General features: G+C 48.3%; 1 protein-coding gene across 4 annotated transcripts in view; it reads left to right on the top strand.

Annotated features, from left to right (window-relative positions):
• The window catches only part of ITIH2 (inter-alpha-trypsin inhibitor heavy chain 2), a 50984-nt gene that overhangs the window by 20707 nt on the left and 5535 nt on the right, over positions 1-24742 (top strand). For 2 of the 4 annotated variants that reach the window (XR_008309297.1, XM_053258707.1), the window contains exons 9-20: positions 3506-3622; positions 5231-5399; positions 8068-8193; positions 12358-12539; positions 14871-15056; positions 15723-15862; positions 18203-18375; positions 18474-18596; positions 19789-19911; positions 21619-21711; positions 23014-23127; positions 24254-24452. Coding sequence is in view for 3 of the 4 variants with exons in the window: in XM_053258707.1 (XP_053114682.1) it covers positions 3506-3622; positions 5231-5399; positions 8068-8193; positions 12358-12539; positions 14871-15056; positions 15723-15862; positions 18203-18375; positions 18474-18596; positions 19789-19911; positions 21619-21711; positions 23014-23127; positions 24254-24452 (1745 nt within the window). In the remaining variant the exon portion in view is untranslated. The remainder of the gene's footprint in view (positions 1-3505; positions 3623-5230; positions 5400-8067; positions 8194-12357; positions 12540-14870; positions 15057-15722; positions 15863-18202; positions 18376-18473; positions 18597-19788; positions 19912-21618; positions 21712-23013; positions 23128-24253; positions 24453-24742) is intronic. The other 2 variants (XM_053258708.1, XM_053258710.1) reach the window with 2 other exon arrangements.

Genomic DNA, 24742 nt, shown 5'->3' with positions numbered 1-24742 from the left:
TCCTCCCAGTGATGGTTGCTTGCATCTCTCTGGTGTCTCTTCTTAGAGTGTAAGCCCCTTTGGGGGAGGGAATCACGTTATTATTCCTTATGTTGAAAAGTGGTAGTAGTACTACTAGTAAGTCCTATAAGTTGTGAGTCCTCTTTCGAGTAGTGAAATCCAAAACAGATTGTGAGGAGCTCCAAAAGGATCTCTCCAAATTGGGTGAGTGGGCAACAAGATGGCAAATGTGGTTCAGTGTTGGGAACTGTAAAGAGATGTACATTGGGATGAAAAAACCCAACTTCAAGTATACGCTGATGGGATCTGAGCTGTCGGCGACTGACAAAGAGAGGGATCTTGGGGTCACAGTGCACAGTTTGTTGAAACTGTCGACTCAATGTGCAGCAGCTGTGAAAAAGGCCAATTTCATGCTAGGGATCATTAGGAAGGGGATCTTTATAATTAATTCTCTTAGCCAGCCAGCGTGGAGATGTGGCAAGGCAATGCATGCCGGCGAGGGAGGCAACTGATTGGCTGAGCTCTGTTTGGCCGGCGGAGGCGCCTGATTGGCTGGGCGTTGGCCCAGCTGTTGTGAGGAGGAGGGGCCGTCTCGGCTGCAGCCTGGGCTGGGAGGCGGGAGGCAGTGGGAAGGACTGGCCCTGGCCTGGCGCCAGAGGGGGTGAGTGGGACATGCGTGCCCAGGATTTGGCAGCGGAACTCTTGCGACAGGCCGCGAGAGTTCTGAAGTGAGGACTGAGGAGGAGAGGGGGAAGAAAGTGCTGGCAGTGGCTGCCGGCCGGCCGGCGGGCAGCAGGCGGGGGAGAGAGAGGCGGTGGCGGGCAGCGGGCAGGAGGGGAGAGAAAGGCAGCGGCGGGCAGCGGGCAGGAGGGGAGAGAAAGGCAGCAGCGGGCGGCGGGCAGGAGGGGAGAGAAAGGCAGCAGCGGGCGGCGGGTGTGGGGAGAGAAATTTGGTGTCACGCCCTTGATCTCAGACAGCGAGGAGGAAGGGGAAGCTGTCAACTTTTCAGCCGATGCCGGGGTGTCTGAGGGGCAGAGCCCGGCTGTCAGTTTCCAAGAAACGGCTGAGGCAGATGATTCAGAGCAGGCACAACAACCTGAGACAGCAGAAACCGTGACGGGCCAATCAGAAGAGGAGCTATGCAAGCAACCTCCACTGACTCCACAACAGAGGCGGATCACAAGGCGAAGAACTCCACTTGAAACTATCAGGAGGAGTAAACGCCTCTTGCAGAGGGCTGATAAGCCTTGAATTCCTGCCAGCTCGGAGCAATCGGCTTGTACTATAAATTACGTCACCAGCTTTCTATTCACTGCTGGAAAGCAACGTTTGTCAACTTTTGTGTCGACAGCTTGCAGCCAAGCCTGATAAAGAAGAACTGTGTCCAAGCTGTATCTTGTTTCTGCAGCTCCGTTTGATACTGTGAACTTCCCTGCCAGGTGGCCAGATACTGACAGGTGGCAGCGGGCAGCAGGAGGGGGCAGAGAAAGGCAGTGGCGGGCAGTGGGAGAGAAAGGCGGGCAGCAGGCGGGGAGAGAGAAAGGCTCTGTGTGTGGGGAGGAACGGGAGGGGAGGAGGGCTGGAGATCTTGGGCCGGAGGGAAGGGGAAGAGAGGAGAGACCGGGGCAGGAGGAAGAGGGAGGGAAAAACAGCTGGCCCCAAAGCGCCGCACAGATGCTCTGTGCAGGGTTGGCTAGTTGAAAATAAAACGGCTAATATTCTAATGCCCATATACAAAACTATGGTGCGGCCACACCTGGAGTACTGCGTACAATTCTGGTCACCACATCTAAAAAAAGGACATTGTAGAACTGGAAAAGGTGCAGAAAAGGGCAACCAAGATGATCAGGGGCCTAGAGCACCTTTCTTTTGAGGCAAGACTGCAACACCTGGGGCTTTTTGGTTTAGAAAAAAGATGACTGTGGGGAGACATGATAGAGGTCTCTAAAATCATGCATGGGGTGGAGAAAGTGGAGAGAGAGAAATTTTTCTCCCTCTCACATAACACTAGAACCAGGGGTCATCCCATGAAATTGATTGCCAAGAAATCTAGGAGCAACAAACGGAGGTACTTTTCCATACAACACATAATCAAGTTATGGAATTCTCTGCCACGAGATGTGATGACACCCAAAAACCTGGATGGCTTTAAGAGGGGTTTGGATCACTTCATGGAGGTCTATCAATGGCTACTAGTTGGGCTATAGGCCACCTCCAGCCTCAAAGCAGGATGCCTCTGAGTACCAGTTGCAGGGGAGTAACAGCAGGAGCAAGGACATGCCCTCAACTCCTGCCTGTGGCTTCTAGCGGCATCTAGTGGGCCACTGTGTGAAACAGGATGCTGGATAGATGGGCCTTGGGCCTGATCCAGCAAGGCTGTTCTTATGTTCTTATGAGCTGCCTCCCTTGGAATTTGACCCCTGTTTGGGTCACATGTTTGGGCCATACATGTGCTCATGGCCCACTTGTATAGTAAGGTGAAAGAATTGTCGTCGTCATCATTATCATATAATGATGTTCCAACTGAAGAGAGGGCTTTATAGGGTCACCTCTAAAGGGATTGGCCTTTGGAGGTCAGGTGACTAAGTGTTTGGGCAGGTACTGCAGCCTAGATGGCACCCTTGGAGCACAGAGCTCAGCCTGCTGGGCTTGCAGTGGAAGCATGTGACCAGTGGTGCAGAAGGTAGGATGCTAGAGCCTGACCACTAGATCCCCAGTTTGTGACCACCCCTGCCTCATAGGCACAAGAGGCCACAGTGCAGGGGAAGCCCAACCCTTTCCACCCACACTGCAGACCTAATCCAGATTTTCCCACCCCCAAACCTGCATTGAGTCAGGGAGAAGAAAAACGTATGGGCTCAAAATTAGGTGTAGTTTGGGAGACACAATTTAAGTCAGCAAATCAGTGCAAGCAGGCAGGGCTGCCTTCTCGCATAGGAACATAGGAAGCTGCCATATACTGAGTCAGACCATTGGTCTATCTAGCTGAGTATTGTCTTCACAGACTGGCAGCGGCTTCTCCAAGGTTGCAGGCAGGAATCTCTCTCAGCCCTATCTTGGAGATGCTGCCAGGGAGGGAACTTGGAACCTAGATGCTCTTCTCAGAGTGGCTCCATCCCCTGAGGGGAATATCTTCCAACGCTCCCACTTCTAGTCTCCCATTCATATGCAACCAGGGCAGACCCTGCTTAGCTAAGGGGACAAGCCATGCTTGCTACTACAAGACCAGTCTCCTCTCCTCGCGCCCCTGTCTATACTGCACTCCCTGCAGCGGCAAGAAAAATTTGGAAAGCCAGTCACAAAATTCCAATGTTGACATCTTCTTTGACCCTCACCACTTGCTTAGGATTTGGGTCTCCTGAGCCTTGGGAGTCAAACTTGGTCAGTTACAAAGAATGGTACCATTTCAGAACTTCCAAAGACGAGAACTATTTCTCATATGCTCTGTGGAATGAAGCCTTTCCCAGGAAATGAAATTGTCTGGCTTTCTTATTTTATTTTGTAGATTTTCAATGGCTATTTTATCCACTACTTTGCTCCTGAAAATCTGGACCCCCTGCCCAAAAACATCCTCTTTGTTATCGATGTCAGTGGCTCGATGTGGGGATTGAAAATGAGACAGGTAACTTACTTATTTTATTTTATTTTATTTATAATTTTATACCGCCCACTACCAAAGTCTCTAGGTGGTTTACAGCAATAAAACAAACTGTCTGGCTTGGGGGAGGAGGAATTCTCCAAAGTGACCTTTCTGCTCTTTTCTGCCAAAAGCCTGAGCTGCTGTCCGGGAGACTGTCAGGCCCACAAACCCCGTCCTGACTGATCTGCTCATCCTCAGCAGCCTCTGCCTTAAATAAACCCCTCATCCTGGACACTCCTCCCCGCTTTTGGTTGGCTCCATCTTCCCTGGCTGGGCACATGTCCCAGACAATACCTGGCCTCCAAAGGGGGTTCATTCCCCAACTCCACCCCCTGCTTTTTCATTCCTCCAACTGCTTGCAGCTGTGGAGCTGCTATCCTGGTTATTCCCTCTCCACCAGTCTGCTACCTCTTGGGTGACACCTGCCCATCCCCCAGCAGCTGTTGCATGTCTCTCTGAATCCTCTCTGGCTTCTGAGAGGTAATTGCCGGGGCTGTCTTGGTGTCTGGAGCCCCCGGCTTCTCTTGGCACTAAAAAGCTTGGCTGAAGAAATGTGTATTTAGTTGTTTCCTAAAAGCCAACAGGGATGGAGCAGCTCTAATCTCAGCAGGAAGGGCATTCCACAGTCCTGGGGCCACTACAGAGAAGGCTCTCTTTTGAGTTGCCACCAGATGAGCCAGCGGCACCTCAGACGAACCTCCCCTGAAGATCATAATACGCAGCGTGGTTCATAATGAAGAAGGTGTTATGAAACTGTAACATCCCAATAATGTTTGTGATGGAATCCTACGCTAGAGAGATTTGCACTGCTAATCTGTTTCTAGAGCAGGGGTTCATATTTTCATATCACTTTTGCCCTGATGCTGTGGAATTCTATTACACTTTCAGTTCTAGAAAAGGAACGTTCACTATGCACTCCTGAGGCTTTATTCTGAGGCTGCCTGTAGGGCAACGTTTCCTCCTCCTCATCCATTAAAGTCCTGGCTCATTAAAGACTGTGTGCCCTGCTAAAAGGGTTCCCATATTCTGGCTTTCCAAATCCAGGTGCCTAATTTGCATATTATGTAAATTGGCTTGAAAATAAATTTTGAGAATAGTGACTGCACGTTTTGCTCCATAACTCTGCTTCTACAAGGGGTAGAGCTTAGCTTTTCTTTTTCTTTTTTAAATGAAAGCTGAAATCTGGGCAAATCGGCTAAGGAATCTGGGTGAGATGTTTGAAATCTGGGTGAAACCTGGAATTTCAGAGGGCATGACAACTCTACCTGCTAAGTGGGCAAAGAGGCACCTTTTTAATGTGGTGACTCTCTTTATTTATCAGGGGGAGAGCAACTGGCCATATCCACCCCCAGTGCAGTACCCCTCCAGTGACTGTTGATGGTGTCTATTTGATGGTTTTTTAAAAAATATTGTGAGCCCTCTGGGGACAGGGATCCATCTTATTTAATTATTATTTCTCTATGTAAACCGCTTTGGAAACTTTTGTTGAAAAACGGTATATAAATATTTGTCATTGATGTTGTGTGAACAGTCCAATGGCTCATGGAAAAGTGCTCACCCTAATAGTAACGGCAACTCTTCATTTCCCAGACGGTTGAAGCCATGAAGACCATCCTGGGGGACCTCCGCTCTGATGACCAGTTTTCAGTCCTCGATTTCAACCACAATGTCCGGTGCTGGAGAGATAGTTTGGTGCAAGCCTCCAAATCCCAGACAGAAGCTGCCAAGAAGTATGTCGAGGGAATCCATCCAAATGGAGGTATGAGGTCATGGTGCCAAGATAAGCATATGACAAGAAGCCCCTTTTAAAACTAACCTATATCTATAGATGCAAAGGTGTGTGTTCCTTCTCTTCCTTCCTTCTTTTCCTTCCTTCCTCCTCTTTCTCTCTCTTTTTCTCTCCCTCTCCCTTCTTTTCTCACTTCTCCCCAACTGGTGTGTGGGGGAGAAGGTAGGTTTGGGTTGGGGAGGGCCAGCTCAGGGTGGAGGTAGGGATGCTGGAGGGAAGATGTTTGTAAACCATATGATGCCTTTCAGTTTAAAAATGGTTAATAATTAAAATAAGCATGTGAATTAGATGACATGGGAAAGGATGGGCAACAGAGCCACAGGCATGCAGGGATGTCCAGCACTTTAAAAAGCACCAAAGAAAGCCCTTTTATACCAATTTAACTGTCATGGCTCCCTGCAGGGAATCCTAGGAATTGTAGAATGGTAATAGTGTAGAGAATGCTGCTAGCCCCTCTCCCAGGTTTACCATTCAATGTGAGTGAATGTGTACCTAGTAACCCAGTCTACAGTGCTGTTACATCTGTCTACGTATGCATTTTGTGAACCACCCCAAACAGGAAGTGCACCCTTGGAAGGGTTGGGTATACTATTTTAAATAATAAATATTTAAATCATTTCTATCCCAGCCCTCCAGCACACTGCTGTCCAGGGTAGCTTACAATGAAAGCACAACATAACCAACGATAAATAATAATAGACCAAACAAATATAAGAACAAGCCAGCAGCCAGGGGCGTAGCAAGGTTGGAGTGGGCCCGGGGGGGCATTTTAAAATGCCCCCCCTCACTGAAGCTCAGCTTCTGAAGTAAAGAAATCTTAAATGAGGCTGAATAGTGGTAACAAAAAGCATATATATATATATCTTTCTCCTGGGTGTGCCATGGAATGTGTGTCCCAGCAGCCCAGCTGACTGGCTGGGCTGCGGAGGCGCCTGATTGGCTGGCGCACCCAGGAGAGAGGAGAATTGGCTGGTGGCGGGCCCGGCCCGGTGGTGGGTGGTGGTGGCGGGCCCAGCCCGGTCGTGCAGCTGGCACGCCCGGCCAAGGCGGTGAGGCTGTGGTGGGCCCGGCCCGGCCGAGGGCCGAGGTGGTGAGGAGGAGGTGGTGGGCCCCGATACTGGGGCAGAAGGTGGGGGTGGGGAGAGAGGTGGCCGGCCCCAAAGAGGCCGGCTGCAAAGACTGGCAAGCGGCAGCAGCGGCAGTCGAATGCAGCAACCACCACCCAAGCAACAACAGGTGTCACAACCATTAAAAACCGCCTTGGGGCTATATTTTAACGAAAGGCGGTATAAAAATGCAAAAATAAATAAATAAATAAATAAAAATTAAGCCAAGTCAAAAATTCAATGAAAGAGAATGGTCTTTGCCAGTTTCTGAATGTGATAATGGATTAGGTCAGCCAAACCTCACCGGGGTGGGGGTGGGGGAGTTCGAGAACCTGGACGTGGCTTCTGAGAAAGCCCTGTCCTGAAATGGAGGATTGCAGAGGAATGGAGAGAAGCTAACTGCCCATAGATGCACCTAGGTAATTTTGGAGCCTGGACCTAAAGGTCTTTGGAGGCCCCCCCCCCCTGCAGGTTAAGCATCCCTTTACACACACACACACACACACACACACACACACACACACACACACAGTTTTTAACACGTGGGTTCTTGAGGGTACAAACAGCAACTGAACTCACAAAAATGTAAGAATATAAAACAGGTATATTTATGCAAATATGCATTCACAAAAACATTTTGACATGCAACTTAACATATTCCCATCCCATATGTCTTTCCCCACTTCCCACTCTGTCTCTAAAGCAATGTTCACACCCGGCCGCCTGGTGCAGTGTAGGCCAGTGGCATTGGCATGGACAAGTAGTAGTAGTAAATTTATTACAGTCCTTAGACGAGCTTAACATTTAAAATAATACATTTATAATTTACAAAATATTCAAATGCGGCATGGACAATTATTAAACCTGCTGTTCCTGCTAATGATGTAACATCTGAATTGGCCCTTATAAAGAGTTTGGAGCAGAACCACTCAACCTCGGCCCTCTTGCAGATGGTAGCCTAACACTCCCATAATCCCTAGCTATTAACTGGGGATTATGGGAGTTGTAGTCCAAAAACAGCTGGGGGCCCCAGAGTTGAGCAGGCCTGGTTTAGGGCATGATTGAGCCAAGTTAAGAACATTATAATTATGACTATTATATTGTAAATGTGTATGTAGTTTAAAAATTCAATTTAAAAAAGGTTTTAGAGCAGTTTATGAAGCAAATGGAAATAGAAGATGGTTCCTTGTCCCCAAAGGGCTCACAATATAAAAAGAAAAATATAAAGAAGACTCCAACCACCACCACTGGAGAGAGACACTATGTGGAGCTGAATAGGGACAGTTGCTTCCCCCCACTGAATATAAGAGAGCCACCACTTTAAAAGGCCCCTCTAAACTGGGGTTATGAGTCCCACTGGATTTACAGTCAACATTTCCCTAACTATCCCATTGAACTGAGTGTGGGAGTTAGGCATATCCTTAAATTCAATGGGATTCACATGCCCTGGCCTGAACCATGGTGGAATTGTGTTGTTTCCTTCCCTCCTGTATGTAGCATCCATCCTCCCGTGTCTTTTCTTGATTTTTCAGGAACAAACATCAACGACGCTCTTCTCCGAGCGATCTTCATTTTAAATGAAGCCAACAATATGGGAATGTTAGATCCAAATTCTGTGTCCATGATTGTGCTGGTGTCAGACGGAGATCCTACTGTGGGTAAGAATCTAGCATCAAGGCTTTCATTTTGCAGCCAGTGGGGAGAATAGAGCTTTGCAAGAAACTAGCAAGAACTAGCTTCCCCAACCCCCCATCCATTGCTGGTAGATAGATGTATTGGATACACCTTATTCATACAACCAGGAGGTGGGGAGGGCAGGCGGGCGGGGGGAAGGCTGTGCAAACCTTACCTTCCCCCTAGATGAACTTGCAATGGTAGCGGGACCGTGGACCGCAGTCCCACACAATCTGCACTGCTCCATGCAGCTCAGATCTCCGGAGGCCGGGATGACGTGTCCTGGCCTTCGGGTATCCCACAATGCACTGTGCAATGAGTGTGGTGCATTGGGGGATACCCCCGTGACACAGGCAATTTAGGCGCCCATCTCTTTGTTTCCAGATGCTTGCAGCCTGAGGAGACACATGATGCTGGCAGCCAGGTTAAGAGTGCACTCATGCTCTTAGCCTTGGCTAATAGCCAGGCTGAAAAGTAGATTCAGGCTGGGCTGACGTGGCAGGATCTGCGCGGGTTCTAGCCTGAGTTAAGTTGCCCGTGAGAACAGCCTTATTATGAGCCTGATGAATCAGGTCTTACAAGTTAATCTCCCATTTGATTCTAGGATCTGTTCATTGGCCTTTTCACAAGATGTAGTATCCAGTGACAAGAAGTCTCTGTTTTTTCAAATGACTGCCACAGCAAGATGGTTGGTTGTTAGGTATTGGAAATGCCAAGAATGAGAGAGTTCTGTAGAACGCTTCGAGACTTGGCTTTTCAATCAAGTCTTGTCGTCCATCTGGCTGAAACACAGCAGATGTGAAATTAATAGATTCAGAAAAGACTGAAGATGTTTGGGGAGATTTGGAAGGCCAAAGTAGTGTTGGAGGGAACCCTTACCCCATGTTATAACTTGATGACAGACAGCGGCTGATTGAACTTGCGTTAATTGGAGTAGGAATAGGGGCATTTATGATGAGAGGGCTGTACCTGGGAAGAGTTGCAAAGGGCTCTTGTCTGTGCTGGATAGGTCTAGAGGCTGGGTTCCTAAGGATAGCCATGCACGTGACATGGGAAATTTGGGGGACTCTAAAATCTTGTGTATGAGCTGTAGCTCAGTGGTAGAATACCTGCTTTGCAAGCAGGCGGTTCCAGTTTCAACCCCTGTGGCTGGAAAAGACCCTTGTCTGAAACCCTAGAGAGGCTGAGCTGTGCCTGCTACCATTCAGTGTAAACAGTACTGAATCAGATGGACTAGTGGTCTGATTCAGTATACGGCTGCTTCTTATAAGTGGTATTTGTATTACTGAATGCGCAGGTGGCCCTCCTTATTAGCAGAGGTTCTGTTCTCGCCTATAGGTGTGAATACGGAAACTGTGAATAATGAAACCTTAACTCTATGGGAATTGGTTGGATAGGATCTGAACAGAAAAGAAATACCTAGAAATGCCTAAAAAGTGGGAAAGGGGGATAAATGAGAGTAGAAGTGCACAGTATTTTGCTCTCCAGGGCTGCAGGTCTCCAGAAATGTCCACCCCCCCCCCTCAAACCAGCTAAATTTTCTGTGAAAAAAGACATTTTTGAGGGTCATTTAAAAAAAAAAAAAGATCCTCAAAATGCCCCGTGCTCTAAAATAGCAGCCGGAAGTGACACCAGAAGTCATTTCTTCTTCTAACTGAGCATACAGGCACTTTTTTAAAGTGGTGATTTTCTTTATTGAGCAGGGAGAGAGCTGGTCTTGTGGTAGCAAGCATGACTTGTCCCCTTAGCTAAACAGGGTCTGCCTTGGTTGCATTTCAATGGACATGTGAGCACTGGAAGAGATTCCCCTCGGGATGGAGCCGCTCTGGGAAGAGCAGAAGGTTTCAAGTTCCCTCCCTGGCAGCATCTCCAAGATAGGACAAGATTTTTTTTTAAAAAAAATAGGACAAGATTTTTTTTATTGAACCAACAAACTACCAAAGCATACAGAACATTGCCAAAGCACAATTATATACAAAGTGGTTGTTTGTACATGATATATCTACAAAGATTTACACACAAGGATTTGGAAACCCACAAGGTTATGAAGTATATGCAGGTAGTACTGTAACTCGGGGGTTATTTCAAGGCACATCAGGTAATTGGGGGGGATTTCAAGGCACATCAGGTAATCGGTGGGGTTACGTCCGACGTCCATTTCCACAATTTGTCCCATTGCTGTTTAGAAGAGATACTCTTGTCTCTTTGCACATAACCATACAAACTTTTCCAGAAGAGATTTACTGTCTCATCTGCGTGAACCTCTTGGTCGCGTCTTCCTCCCTATTCCTGTGCAGGAGCATTGCATAAATGACATACAGGTTTACTAACCTGATTACGAGAAGGGGAACGTTCTGAGAGATTCCTGCCTGCAACCTTGGAGAAGCCGCTGCCAGTCTGTGTAGACAATACTGAGCTAGATGGACCGATGGTCTGACTCGGTATATGGCAGCTTCCTATGTTCCTATCCAACCCCAGCACAGCATCCCTCCAGTGGCTGTTTCTGGTGTCTCTTATGTTTCTTTTTTTTTAGATTGTGAGCCCTTTGGGGACAGGGAGCCATTTTATTTATTTATATTTATATCCTCTATAATAAAGAGCTAAAGTGTGCGCCCGTGTCCCTGCCCATGTCTTTCTCGGCTGTTCTGGGCATGCGCGGAGCGCATGCCCAGAATGTCCGAGAAAGATACGGCCGCAGGAACACAGGCGGCCATGTTGGGTCCTGGTCCGGGAGCAGGAGAAGTGGGGACCGGGAAGGGCAGAGGCAGCAGCGGCGGGACCAGCCCGGCTGCTGCCGAAGCTGGGTGTGGGGAAGGAGACGGTGGGGGAAGCCGGCTGAGGCGGCGGCGGAGCCACGGCCTCGGCCAGAGCACACGCTACGCCCGAGCGGCTGCGGCAGGGAGACTGGGCCTGCTGGCGGCAGTGGCCACCACTGGAAGGCCGGAGGCGGCGGCCACGGAACTGGACCGGCCGCGGGGAGGCTAAGGGAGGCCTGAGGTGGCGGGGGGCCTGAGGTGGGAGGCCTGCGGTGGCGGGGGGGCTGGCCCGGCCGGGGAGGCCGCCGCCAGCCCCAGATGGCGCCGGCCCCGGCCGAAGGAGGTGTTGGGCCCGGGTGGGAGGAGGCGGCGGTTGAGGGCGGCAACTAGCGCCCGTTAATTTAACGGGCTGAAAAATACTTGTTTATTTATATCTATGTAAACTGCTTTGGAACTTTTGTTGACAAGCGATATATAAATATATGTCATTTTTATATTTCCAGCCACTCCATAACCGCAAATAGGCAAATTTTAGCTTATTTTCACACCATGGATAAAGAAACTTGGTCTCTAAGACCTGTCCACAGATATGGGAAACTGTGGTTGCCAGAACCGCTGGTGCTGAGGGCCACCTGTATTTATTGATAGCATAGGTATTTGTTGAAGGCACATGCTTATTATTGATATTTATAATGATGTATTTCTCCATGGTATTTGTCCAACATCCTGACTGATGCTGTGCTTGTGCAATTAACAAAGTTGTGCAACTAAAAAAGATGACGTCCCTGCACAAAATCACAGGGATTTTCAGAACTGTGCTTTTGTACCATTGTGCTGTTGTGCAAAAGCTCCCTATAAAACATCTAAGGCAAGCCACAGGTTGTGCGCCTTGCTGTGCAAGTGCAAACATGTTTGCGCTAGTGTACCACTAATCTGGGATGCTAGCTCCAAGCTTAGCACAACTACCGTATTTACTTGAATCTAAGATGAGGTGTCCCCCTGCCCCCCAGCCGAAGTTCTTTCTAGTTGAATATGGGTGTGTGTGTGTCATCTTAGATTTGGAGTCCTCTTCCTTTTGGGTAAATGGAAGTATGACCCTTATTTAGCCTCTATCTTTGAAGGCATTATCTTACACTCAGAGTCACCTTCTGTTTGGGTTAAATATGGTAGCTAGCACAACAGTCTTGCACTAGCGCAACATTCTTGTGCAAGCGCAGCATTAGGATGCCAGCCAGCACTTATACTTTTGGAAGCTATTGTGAATTTAGGAAAAGAAAGCAACAACAAACCAGCATTAATTGCACTGTGTACTTCTTTTTTTGGACTAACCTGAGAAATATGAATAGACTAACCCTGAAAGAATGCAACCAAGTCCTTTTCTATTCCCATCAGGAGAACTTAAGCTGCCTACAATTCAGAAGAATGTGAAGAAGAGCATTCAGAATGACCTTTCTCTGTTCTGCCTTGGCATTGGATTTGATGTGGACTATGATTTCTTGAAGAGGCTGGCTACTGAAAACAATGGAATGGCACAAAGGATTTTTGGAAACCAGGAGACCTCCTCTCAGATGAAGGTGAATTTCCACCTCATTCCCGCTTACGCCGAAAACAATCCCTATTCAGACCTTATATTGTATGAGAGTACAGATGTCTGAACACAGGTACATCCTTTGTGTGAATGACTGTACCTGCATTTATGTTAAACATGAACCAGGGTACAGGCCTCTTAAATGCACAATACAGCTAGGAAGAGTACTGTTGTACCTGTGTTCAGCATAATATGTGTGAATAACTACACTCGTGTAGATATCTGTACTTGAATACGAGAGTTTTAACGAGTGTGCCTGTGTACGAGTGTTTTAATGTAACGGCGAATAGGTCTACAGTCATGTGGCCATTTTGGATGGATCAAGGCATGGGGATGTCACTGTGAGGCAGGGGCGTAGCAAGGTTGGAGTGGGCCCAGAGATGAGATTTTTAAATGCTCCCCCCCCCCACACACACTGCTATCTCATTCCTCTCCTTCTCCTGGCCCAATGTCTCTGCTAACTATCCCAACTAGTTACAAGGTGTAAATAACAGCAGAACCAACTATTACAAGGATTTAAGTTTGATATTTTAAAATAAGTATGCTGCCTGGGAATACATTTCACTGAATACACACACGCACATTTAACAATATATAGTGATATACATGGAATACTATATATTTGTGCTACTTTTAATGCCTAGAACACACTAGAGACACTAGAGGTAAGAGTATATTTGCTGCTTAGCTAGATAGATGCTAAGATATCATGAGCTAGATAGATGGGGAGCCAGGATGATGATCATGTGACTTGTCTCTGGGGGGGCCCTCAAGGCAGCGGGCCCCGAGACAAATGTCTCCCCTTACCCAATGGTAGTTATGCCCCTGCTGTGAGGTGAACTTTTGAGCGGACGGTAGTGGAATGCTCCATCATGTCTCTAACATGTGTTTTGAAGCCAATAATTCAAGATCTGGGTTGAGCCAGAAGGCAGTTAGCTGTGACTAGGCCCTGAAGTTGTGTTGGGTGGTGTTGGGACCCAAATAGCCTGGTCACTGGCAAATGGATGACCCAAGGCAGATAGCCGTGTCAAAGAGCTAGGCCCGAAGACTGCCAGAGCCTCACCCTGTGAGGGACGTTTCAGGGGATTTCATGGGGCAGTGCTTTGTGATGCCACTGAATTACTTCAGCCACAACCTCTGCATTCTCCAGCCGTCACCCTCGGGGAGTGGGCAGCTTTGGGCTGTGAGTAGGCCTGTTCAGGCAAAGCCAGAGCCTGGCTGAGGGCCAGGGTGGCCCAAGGTATTACAGTGCCTGAGTCTAGGTGCCAAATGTGGCCTGCCCCGTGCCTCTGGTGGGGGCCAGCTCCCTTCAGAACCAAGCCTTTCAGACTTTGAAAGTGGCATGGAAGGTGGGAAAGAGGGAAGGTTGCCAGCAGCCTCCTCTTGTCTCCTCAGGCTTCTTGCAAGCTTTTCAAGGAGTGTGAGGAGAGGAGCTCCTTGCAAAGCTCGCAAGAGTCTGATCAGTCCGGTGGTGGAAGGCATCTTGCCACCCTGCCGGTGTCTCACTAATCTGCCCCCTGAGGAAACTGCCTTGCCTTGCCTCATGAAAGACCCGCCCCTGGTCAGAGTCTGGTCCCGTGTGGTCATTGTCTCCTCCTCCTCCTCAGGTAGCTTCCTCTCATACTCTGGTTCTGACTTAGTCATGAGACTCCCTTGGCAGATGTTTTATTGTAAACTGCCCAGAGACATGCGTTTTGGGCAGTATATAAATATGTTGAGGGGGGGCGGGGGGCGGGCCTGGCTGGACATTATTCTCAGGGGAGTCAGTAAATAAGTCTGGCTTGAGATAATTCTTAGGAGAGTCACTCATTTTCAGATAATTCTGAGAGCAGCCATTATATTCATTCACAGGTGTGTGCGTGTGTGCATGTGCACGCACACGCACATGCACGTGCACACGCACACATGCACACACACACACACACACTTTTGAGGCATGGATGTTGGGAGCCTTCACTGAAGATGAAGGAATAAAGCTGCCTCAGACCATTGGTCCATCTGGTTCAGTAGTCTATCATTAACATGGACTGATCGGCAGTAGCCCTTCAGGATTTCAGGTAATTCCAAGTCCTGCTTGCCAGGAATTGAACCTGGGGCCTTCTGAATTCAACGAATGTGCTCCACCACTGAGCTACAGCCCCTATATGCAGTTTTTGAGTTCCCTCAGATTTCTCGTGCCATTGTTATGAGTGTATTGTTATCCTTCGGAAACTGGCCTCTGTATTTATCCAAAACAGACAAACTGATCATGCATGACTCACGTTTCTCTTGAGGAAGTCAAGCTGTCCTCACTTCTGTGCTTCTTTGGAACTTGCAGAACTTCTACAACCAGGTCTCCACCCCACTTCTAAAGAAGCTGGAATTCAACTACCCCCATGGGATGGTGTCTGATGTCACGCACAACAGCTTCCAAAACTATTTTGGCGGGTCAGAGATTGTAGTAGCAGGAAAAGTCGATACTGATAAAGTGCAACATTTGGAAAGTATTGTCACAGCCACAGCCGTGAGTACAATATTTTTTCTCCACCTGTCTTTCCTAAGCGTGGGTGCTTATGCAATCATGAAGGCTTTCTTGAAAACTGAGATAAATCAAATATGTCTTTAAAAACTCATTCCAAGATCAAATTGTAACTAAACACTAAAAGTCACTATAAACAGAAAGGTTTATAGTTGCAAAGGGGCTCAGGTTTTGGTGCATCTCCAAGATAAAGGAGTCCCTATCACTGTGGAGAAGCCACTGAATCACATCTTTACCTGTCCTTGTTCAGGTTTGTTCAAACCCCTGCTTACTGAGCAAAGAGGCCCCTTATAAAGTGGTGATTCTCTTATATTTAGCAGGGGAAGAGCAACTGGTCTGATCCAGCCTCAGCACAGCATCCCTCCAGGGGTTGTTGCTGGTGTCTAGTACCTTATGTTTCTTTTTAGATAGTGAGTCCTTTGGGGATAGGGAGCCATCCTTAGTTATTACTCATTTTCTATGTAAATCTCTTTGAGTACTTTTGTTGAAAAGCGGTATATACATATTCACGGTAGTAGATTTGGCACATGTGTGGGATGGGATTCCAGTGATTCCAGGAGATTCTGAGAGGTCACAGGTTAGAATGCTTGCTTTGAATTCACCACACTATGCATTGTAATTCTGTTTCTCTGACTTCTCTTCACCATTCAGTCCAATGCAGAGTTAGTCTTGGAAACCCTGGCAGACGTCGAGGGACTGGATGAATTCCTGAGCCAAGATAAGCATGCCGATCCAAAGTTCACTCAAAACCTGTGGGCTTACATTACCATCAACCAACTTATGGCTGAGAGGTGAGAAGAAAAACATCCACTGGATGTCCCTGAGCCTTTCCAGAAGGGAAAACAAGAGCAGTGTTAGGACTACTTTTGGCAGTAAAGCAGTGCAAAGTGGGATCTAATGCCAATAATGTTAGGTGCAGTCACGAAGGCCGAGGCTCTCACAGCAAACCCGGGTCCCCCGATATTGTTGGACTACAGTTCCCATCACCCCCAGCCACTATGACCTTCAGCCCTTCTCTTGCCACTGACCTTCTGGGCACATGGGGATGGGATGTTAAAACCCCATCTCCCTGTGCCCAGAAAGTGAGTGGTGGGAGAAGGAGAAGGCAACACATGAGGGAGTTCGAATAGAGGTGGCCCAGCTGGCCTAGCGCATTGACACTGGGGTCAGAGACTGTGGCCAGTGGCAGCATGGCACTGCCTCAAGAGGACAGATAGCAGGGTGTGTAAAGTAAAGGTAAAGTGTGCCATTGAGTCGGTGTCAACTCCTGGCGACCACAGAGACCTGTGGTTGTCTTTGGTAGAATACAGGAGGGGTTTCCCATGGCCTCCTCCTGCGCAGCATGAGATGATGCCTTTCAGCACCTTCCTATGTCGCTGCTGCCTGAGATAGGTGTTTCCCATAGTCTGGGAAACATAGTCTGGGAAACATACCAGCAGGGATTCAAACTGGCAACCTCTGGCTTGCTAATCAAGTCATTTCCCCACTGTGCTATTAGGTGGCTCAACAGGGAGTGTGCCTGGTCTAAACAGAGACCGTATGCATAAGAGAGGATCAAAGGTACAATGTACACAACATATAAAAGGCATTCACACAAGCAGCCCCACCTGGGTAGGGCTTCTCCTGTGGAGTGCCGGGATCGGGGCCATTTCCCAACACTGTCCCGCTGAGTAGTCTGTTTTGATGGGTTTTGATAGGTTTTTTTAAATTTTGGAGAGAGAGAGAGAGAGAGAGAGAGAGAGGAGGGTGCACAGGCACTCTCCTTCCCCACCACCTGATTGTGTGGCAGCATGGACTGCCTGCTGTCCCATCCAGGCTGCCGGCGGCCTTCTACCATAGAGGCTGGGGGCAGAGGCGTATCTAGGGAAAATAGCACCTAGGGCAAGCACTGAAATTGCGCCCCCTGTCCAAACATCCAACACCCATCTTTCAGATAACCTTACCATAATATCAGCTTAAAAAATACAAGTCAAGCTCGTTAATCTTTTAATATTTCAAAAACTATTTAGAAGTGGACATAGCCAGACCAAAAGATGCTGGACAGGGAATGCTGATTCTCTGTATATAGTGCCAAACTGAATATGTGTACAGTGACTTATATTATATTAATTTTTTAAAAAAATTTTTAACTGTAGCCCCTTCGGGGGGCTTCCTAAAGGCCGTGGGGGGTCTGCAAAGGTTCCCCCTCCCCCCTCTGGCCTCTAGGGCCTCACAGGCACCATTTGAGAATGTGCAGTGGCCATTTTAAAAAATAATTATTTTTTAAAAAATGGCTGCTGAAAACAAAATGGCCACCACACATGCTCAAATGGCCTCTGTGAGGCCTGGCATGGCCTAGGGCCTCACAGAGGCCATTTGAGCATATGTGGTGCCATTTTGTTTTCAGCCGCCATTTAAAAAAATTAATTATTTTTTTAAATGGTGCCTGCCCCCCTTCAAGTAGCGCCCAGGGCATGTGCCCTGCCTGCCCTACCCTAGATACGCCCCTGGCTGGGGAAGGAGCACCTCAGCCTCCAGAATGACTTTAATGCACCACGTGAACGGCATGGTGCATTGTGGGCTTTCTGGAGGCCAGGTATCCTTCCCTCAGCCTCCCTTGCCACACTGCTTGCCACAGCAACATTTGTCTGGGAGTGTGGTACACTGTGAGTGGGGTGGCAGCAGCACTCATGTGGGGGAAGGTAGGATTGATCCTGCCTTCCCCCTGGCCGGCCCCAGGAAATTGGGTTGTGTGAACGACATGATATATTCCTTACTTAATATCAATATGTAGGCTATTGCCAGAATATCCTACATAAGCATTTTGTGGGCATATCCTACAAAAATAAAGGATCGATGAGTTAAGCAGAGTGGGTGGCCTCATGTAGTAATTATGGAGGGACTTCATCAAAGTAAGTGATTATCGTGAAGAGTAGAACCAGCATTGTTTCCTTTTAATTACTGGAAACTGGAATCCAGCCAAGGACTGCCAGGTGTCAAGACCTTATAGTTTCCTCCTTCCTCCCCCGACTCTTCTTTCTCCAAACTCTACTGGGTAGTAGAGATCCCCCGTTGCATCAAGATCAAAGTATTTTTTTTAAATACACCTATTTCCAGGAGAGCCATTGACATTGGTTATGTTTACCATGCAGAAACCTGGCCTCTACGGCTGCCCTGAAAAGGAACATCACAAAGAGAATCTTACAGATGTCTCTTGATCATCACATTGTGACCCCGTACACAGCAATGTTGATCGAGAGCCCGAACGGAGATGAATTGATGCTGGCAGACTCACCCCAAGACCGCAAGAGGGCCTGCTGCCCAGGTGGGTTCCTGACTGTCTCCAGTTGTCCCCATCAAGAGTGACCTGATGCCCATTACATTCCGGCCCATTACCATGTCGTTCTTCTTCTCTCCTAACAGGTGCATTAGCCGTTGGCCAGCCCAAACCCGATGCTTCCATCCCAGCCTGGGCGAAAGCCACCTCAAAGACAAGGGATCCGCTTTCTCTCGCCATGGGTCCAACAGCTGCAGCCATCCATGCTGGTGAGAGGGCCTGGGACCCTAGTAGGTCATGCTTGCTTGCTCTTCACTGTGGGCCCTTCCAGACAGCAGTACACTATAGGATGTGAAAAGCTTCTGCACACATTCTAAGCATGAGTTTACTCACCCTCCACACACAGTCCTGCAGGCTTTAGGTTGACCTCGGCTCAATTTCCAGGAACTGTGGCAAACAGGGGTAAAAGACTTCTTTAGGGGTTATTGAGGACTCTATATCTTGCTTCTGATACTGATCTTTGAAGGCAGAAAGAAAGAAGTCCCTGATTATAGATGTAATCAGTTAGTGGTGGGAAAGATTCCCTTCTGCCTAAAACTCTGGAGAGCCACTGCCTGTCAAAGTAGACAATACTGACCTAAATGGACACAAAATCTGACTTGGTATAAGGCAGCTTCGTATGTTCATGTGGTTTTACTTGTCAAAATATTGGCTGGCTGAGTGGCAACACAAAGCACAGCCCACAGGGTCTGAGTTGAGCCTTCATATCTTCTTCTCTTGGCCTTCCTGGGCTTCTGATGGCTCCTACCTGGCCTCTATTGATAAGGGCTATGGGCACTGTTGCTTGTCTTTATGGGCTGCCCCTTTGCAGGATTTGTGGTAGCAAGCATGAATTGTCCCCTTTGCTAAGTAGAGTCCACCCTGGTTTGCATTTGAATGGGAGACTGCATGTGAGCACGATCAGATATTCCCCTTAGGAGATGGGGCCATAGCTTAGTGGAAGAGCATCTGCATAAGGTTCCAAGTTCCTTCCCTGGCATCTCCAAGATAGGGCTGAGAGAGAGAGTTCCTGTTTGGCAGAAGTCACTGCCAGTTTGTGTAGACAATACTGAGCTAGATGGACCAATGGTCTGACTTGGTAGAAGGCAGCTTCCTGTGTTCCTGAGGCCCCACTCCTTCTCTTGGGGGTCATGAGCTCTTCCTTTTTCACCTGTCCAAGCATCCATGTTGTGGAGGGCAGCGCACCTTGGCCCGCCATCTCCATGGCCATCCTCTAAATGCAGCACGGCGGCATCACCCTCTTGTGCCCCCTGGTTCCATTCAACCCATTTGTGACGATACACTGCATAGGCCCCACAACATGTTCAAGCAAGCATTGCATCACTGAGGAAACACTTCCCCATCTCTGTGGACTGTGAACTAATCACACGTTACATTTATCTTCTTCGTTTATCTAAACAGGAGCCTTAGTTATTGGCCAAGCATCGACCGACAATTCCATCCCATCTTGGGTGAAGCCCACACCGAAACCAAAGGGTCCATTAGCTGTTGTCATGGGTCCAACTATTTCTGCCATACATGCAGGTAACAGATGTTGGACTAACTCCCCGTTTGCACTCTCATCTGTATTTCCTCAGTACCGCAACTCTGTGGGTACTTGTTAGGAGGGAAGGTGGAGGGGAAGTAGGCCCCTCCATCCAGGCCTCTCCCAAGCTGCTCTGCCAATGCCAAGACTCATTAATGGCTATAGGCCCATTCACACATTCTGTTCAACACTTGTATGAAGAGTGTACAGGGTACACAGGTACAGATCTGTACACAGGTACAACCATTCACATGTCATGTTGTATGCAAGTACAGAAGTATACTTCCTATCCATACCATGCACTTGAAGTGTTGGTGTAGATATGTATTTCTCTACTAAGCGATCCAGAGTAGATACCTGATCCAGAGCAGAGCACCCTTCCCTTTGCAAGACACCCGCCTTGCAATTTAGTATATAAATGTCTCACGTACAACTTATTACGTTCAGTAAATTTATAAGTCTGTAATTTGCTGGGTCTCCTTTGTGCCTTTTATTTAAAAAATGGGGACAGTGATACTTAAACCCCAGTCTTGGGGAATCTGAGCTGTCTTGTCAATATATGCAAAGAGGGACACCAATTTCAGTAAATGAATCCAGGTTCACTTTTCAACTGAACACAGGTACAGTCATTCACACAAACACGTGTACTACAGACATCTGTACCCCCGTACAGCTCAATATCTTAATCGGGCCTATTTTGCAATCAATTCTGCCTCAAAAACATTTTGCATTCTAGGGGGAAAGCAATATCTTGGACTAAGCCCTAAAACCAGCAAAGAAATAATGGGACAGGTTCTTGGGATTTAGGGTACAGTTAGCTCAGACATTCCCAAAATTAGAAGCTCAGTCCCAGGCTTGAGGAATGAAGATACTCTAAAGTCCCTGGAGAAAGAGAGTGGAGTCTCCAGACCTTCCTAAGTTCCTTGTGTCAGCACAAGAGCGGCCCTTTCATGAGGCAAAGTGAGGCAGTGGCCTCCGGCGGCAGATTATTAGGGCGCCAGCAGGGAAGCAAGATGGCCCTCACCACAACCATCTGAGCAGTTCTTTGGGGCTAGTCTGATCCTTGCAAGTTTCACTCCTCTCCTCATGCTTTTTGCAAAGCTTGCAAGAAGCACGAGGAGAGAAGATGAGGCTGCTGTCATGCTTCCCTCTTCCCTGCTCCCCTCCACTACTTTCAAAACTTGCAAGGATTGGTTTTGAAAGGAGGCTGCCTCCACCAGGGGCATGGGGCCACGCACCACATTAAGCATCACAATACCTCGGGCTGCACCTGCATCAGCTAAGTCAATAATTCTGGCTTTCAACAATATCCTCAAATGCCAAAGCTACTCAGTAACAGTCCTGCCTAGTTAATGGTTTGTTTGTTTGTTTGTTTTTGCATTGACCTGTTAATCAGCCAAAGTTCATACCCCATGAATAATACCTCATGGTTAATTTGCAAATATAGGTTGTTTCTATGCTTTTCTCTGGAAATCTAAATGAAATACTGGGCTCAATGCTGAATTAAGATGGCAATTAACCCCTTCATTGGGTTGCCAACAATTGTTCTATGGATATATATCTCCATATTGCAAGATGCGCAAGTAATGTCCATGAAGTTGATGCTCCGCAAGTTTCACTTTAACAGTAAACCCCCCCACCAAAAAAAAGATAATGAGATAATACATGAGATAATTACACATATCATCAATCTTCTTCCAAAACAGGAGTTTTAAATTTAGGGCAAGCTAAGCCTGATAATTCCACCACCTCTTTGGACAAATCCACAAAGAAACCAGCTGGCAGCGGGATACATTCAGGTAGAAGATCTTGAACTGGCTTTCTTTTTCTCTGTCACTTACTTTGCTTTAATGCAAGCCCTCACAAGAGGATGGCACGGGGAAAAAATGTGATCCCCGATGTCTTGAATTTGTGACATGCCGGAGATTCATTTTCTCCCCATTATTTGTAGTGAGTTGTTGGACTACAAGAACATGAATATAAGGAGTGCCATGCTGGATCAGAGCAGAGGTCATAGGAAGATGCCTTATGCCAAGTCAAACCATTGGTCCATCTAGCTCAGTATTGTCTGCACTGGCTGGCAGCAGCTCTCCAAGGTTTCAGAGTGGGGTCTTTCCCAACCCTACCTGAAGATGCTGCCAGGGATTGAACCTGGGACCTTCTGTATGCAAAGCGGGTGCTTTACCACGGAATTATGGGTGCTCATGGCGAACATATGAAGCTACCTTCTGTCACATCAGACCTGTAGTCTATCTAGCCAGGGGCATAGCCACCGTTGGGCAATCGGGTTCAAAGAACCTGGGTGGCCACCCTTCAGGGGCCACACCTCAAGGCCCCAACATGCCCCCTGCGTCTGACGTCGGATGTGGTGGGGACTGGTTTAGCTCCCGAGCAGAGCCGCACAGCCCCGTTCAGGAGTTAAATGGCCAGCACTGCATTCACAGCACAGCCAGGAGCAGCTCTTCCCTGCTGGAGAGCCACTTCTGGATGTGCTGCAAATTAAGCGCTGGCCCCGTTCGGGAGTTAGATGACCAGCGCTGCGTTCGCAGTGTGCCCAGGAGAGGCTCTCCCTGCCTTTAAGACAGGGAAGAGCCACTCCTGGCCGTGCAGCGAGCACAGCACTGGCCTGGATCAAACTCCCGAATGGGGCCACATGGCCCCGTTCAGGAGCCAGACCACACCTCCTGCATCTGATATCAGACGTAGGGGGCCGGGTGAGTGGGGACACCGCTGGTCTGGCTCCGCTAATGTATCTAGCTGAGTATTGTCTACAGTGAATAGCAGTGACTTTCCAGGGTTTCAGATTAGTCTTTCCCAGACATCCCTGGAGATGCTGCCAGATATTGAATCTGGGACCTTCTGCATGCAAAGCAGATGCTCTTCCACTGAACGGCGGTCCTTTCCCACCAGAGTCAGAGAACAAGTCAAGAGCAAGCTAGGAATATGCCAGACCCAGAAACCATTGCTTGCCCAAGCAAAGTCCCAGCCCAGACAGGAAGCCTTTTGTAGCCCTTCCCACCTGGGAGAGACCAATGGCTGGCCTGCGTGGGTGGAGCCTTTATATTTCACAACAAATACACACCATTTCATTTCCTTTCCAGTGGACAACGACCCCCATTTCATCATCAACCTGCCAAGACAACAGAAGAACATCTGTTTCAATATAGATTCCGAACCTGGAGCAATCCTGAATTTGGTTTCCGATGCCGAGCTTGGTGAGAGATTCATTGAGTTATTCTACAATCTAGGTACACTGCTTTTTCAGCCCAAGTGGGACACAATAACAAGATGGGATTCGTAAGCTGATGATAGAATTGCCCTCCCAAAGACTGATCTGGAATGCAAGATGCTGTTGATGGTATCAAAAATGGTGGTTCCTGGCTCCTGAAGACTGGCGGTCTGGGGCAAAGGGGCCTGGGGGTGAGCAGTGCCCTCTCCCCAATCCACCAGGCATTCCTGTTGCCATAATCGCTGCCAATATTGTTCTAAGATAGGGTTCTTAAATTCAGGTCTCCATATGTTGTTGGACTACATGTCCCATCATCCCTTGGCCAGGAACCAGAAAAAAATTGAGGGGGGTCACAGAAGGGGCAAAGCATATTTTTGGGTGGGCAAGCTACATGTCCTGCATGTTAGATTTCTGAAACAGAAATGGGGGCAAGTGGGAGGGGGGATCTGAGGGGGATGCTTGCCCCCTGACCCCCTCCTCTGGAGCCAACTTTTCCTCTGGCACAATGGCCAGATCCCTGATCTGTAACAATTCAGATGCAAATTTGTACTTGTATGCAAGGGAAGAGAGCTGGTCTGGTGGTAGCAAGCATGACTTGTCCCCTTAGCTAAGCAGGGTCCACCCTGGTTGCATATGAAAGGGAGACCAGAAGTGTAAGCACTGCAAGATATTCCCCTTAGGGGATGGAGCTGCTCTGGGAAGAGCATGTAGGTTCCAAGTTCCTTCCCTGGCATCTCCAAGATAGGGCTTCCTACCTGCAACCTTGGAGAAGCCGCTGCCAGTCTGTGTAGACAATACTGAACTAGATGGGCCTATGGTCCCACTCAGTATATGGCAGCTTCTTATGTTGTACAGGTCATCCTTGTGTGTGGCTCCTGGAATTGGCTCCACCCCCCTGAGCTGCCATCTTGAATGTGACATTGTCACTTCTTCTCTGTCTCTATGTAGCATCTGGCCCCAGTTGCTGGACTTGGGGATTCTAGGAAGGGGGCGGGAATAGATCCCCCAAGTTCGAATGCTGCCCGCTCCTGATGGGTGTGTCTGAAAATGTCTGAAATTTCACACTGAATTCTGCAAACGTGTTTTGAACGCATTTCTTCTCCTTTTGTTAGGGATTGTTGTCAACGGGCAGCTCGTTGGGGCCAAGAAGCGTCTGAATAATAAACTGAACACTTACTTTGGCAAAATTGGGTTCTATTTCGAAAAGAAGGGCGTGAAGGTGGAAATCAGCACAGAGGCCATCACCTTGAAGGACGGCTCCTCCCGGACTTCCCTCTCCTGGTCGGAAACAGGAAGCCTCATTCGGAGGAGGTAAAAGAGAAGTTAGGCTGCCTTCAGGCCTAATGTCATGGTCTCTCCACAAGGAAGTGCCTTCTGGTCACTATTGTAGGCCAGGCTTGCAGAACCGCAGTAAACAGCAGTACATCGCAGTTGCAGGGGAGCAACGGCAGGAGAGAGGGCATGCCCTCACCCCCGGCCTGTGGGCTTCTCGGAGGCATCGGGTGGGCCACTGTGGGAAATGGGGTGCTTGGCTGGATAGGCCTCCTTGGGCCTGATCCAGCAGGGCTGTTCTTATGCTCTAAGGCCCGGAGGCAGATCTG

This window comes from Hemicordylus capensis, chromosome 5, assembly GCF_027244095.1.
Source record: "Hemicordylus capensis ecotype Gifberg chromosome 5, rHemCap1.1.pri, whole genome shotgun sequence".
NCBI lineage: Eukaryota > Metazoa > Chordata > Lepidosauria > Squamata > Cordylidae > Hemicordylus > Hemicordylus capensis.
The sequence above is the reverse complement of the archived record's forward strand: the minus strand, read 5'-3'. Positions and strand labels throughout refer to the sequence as shown.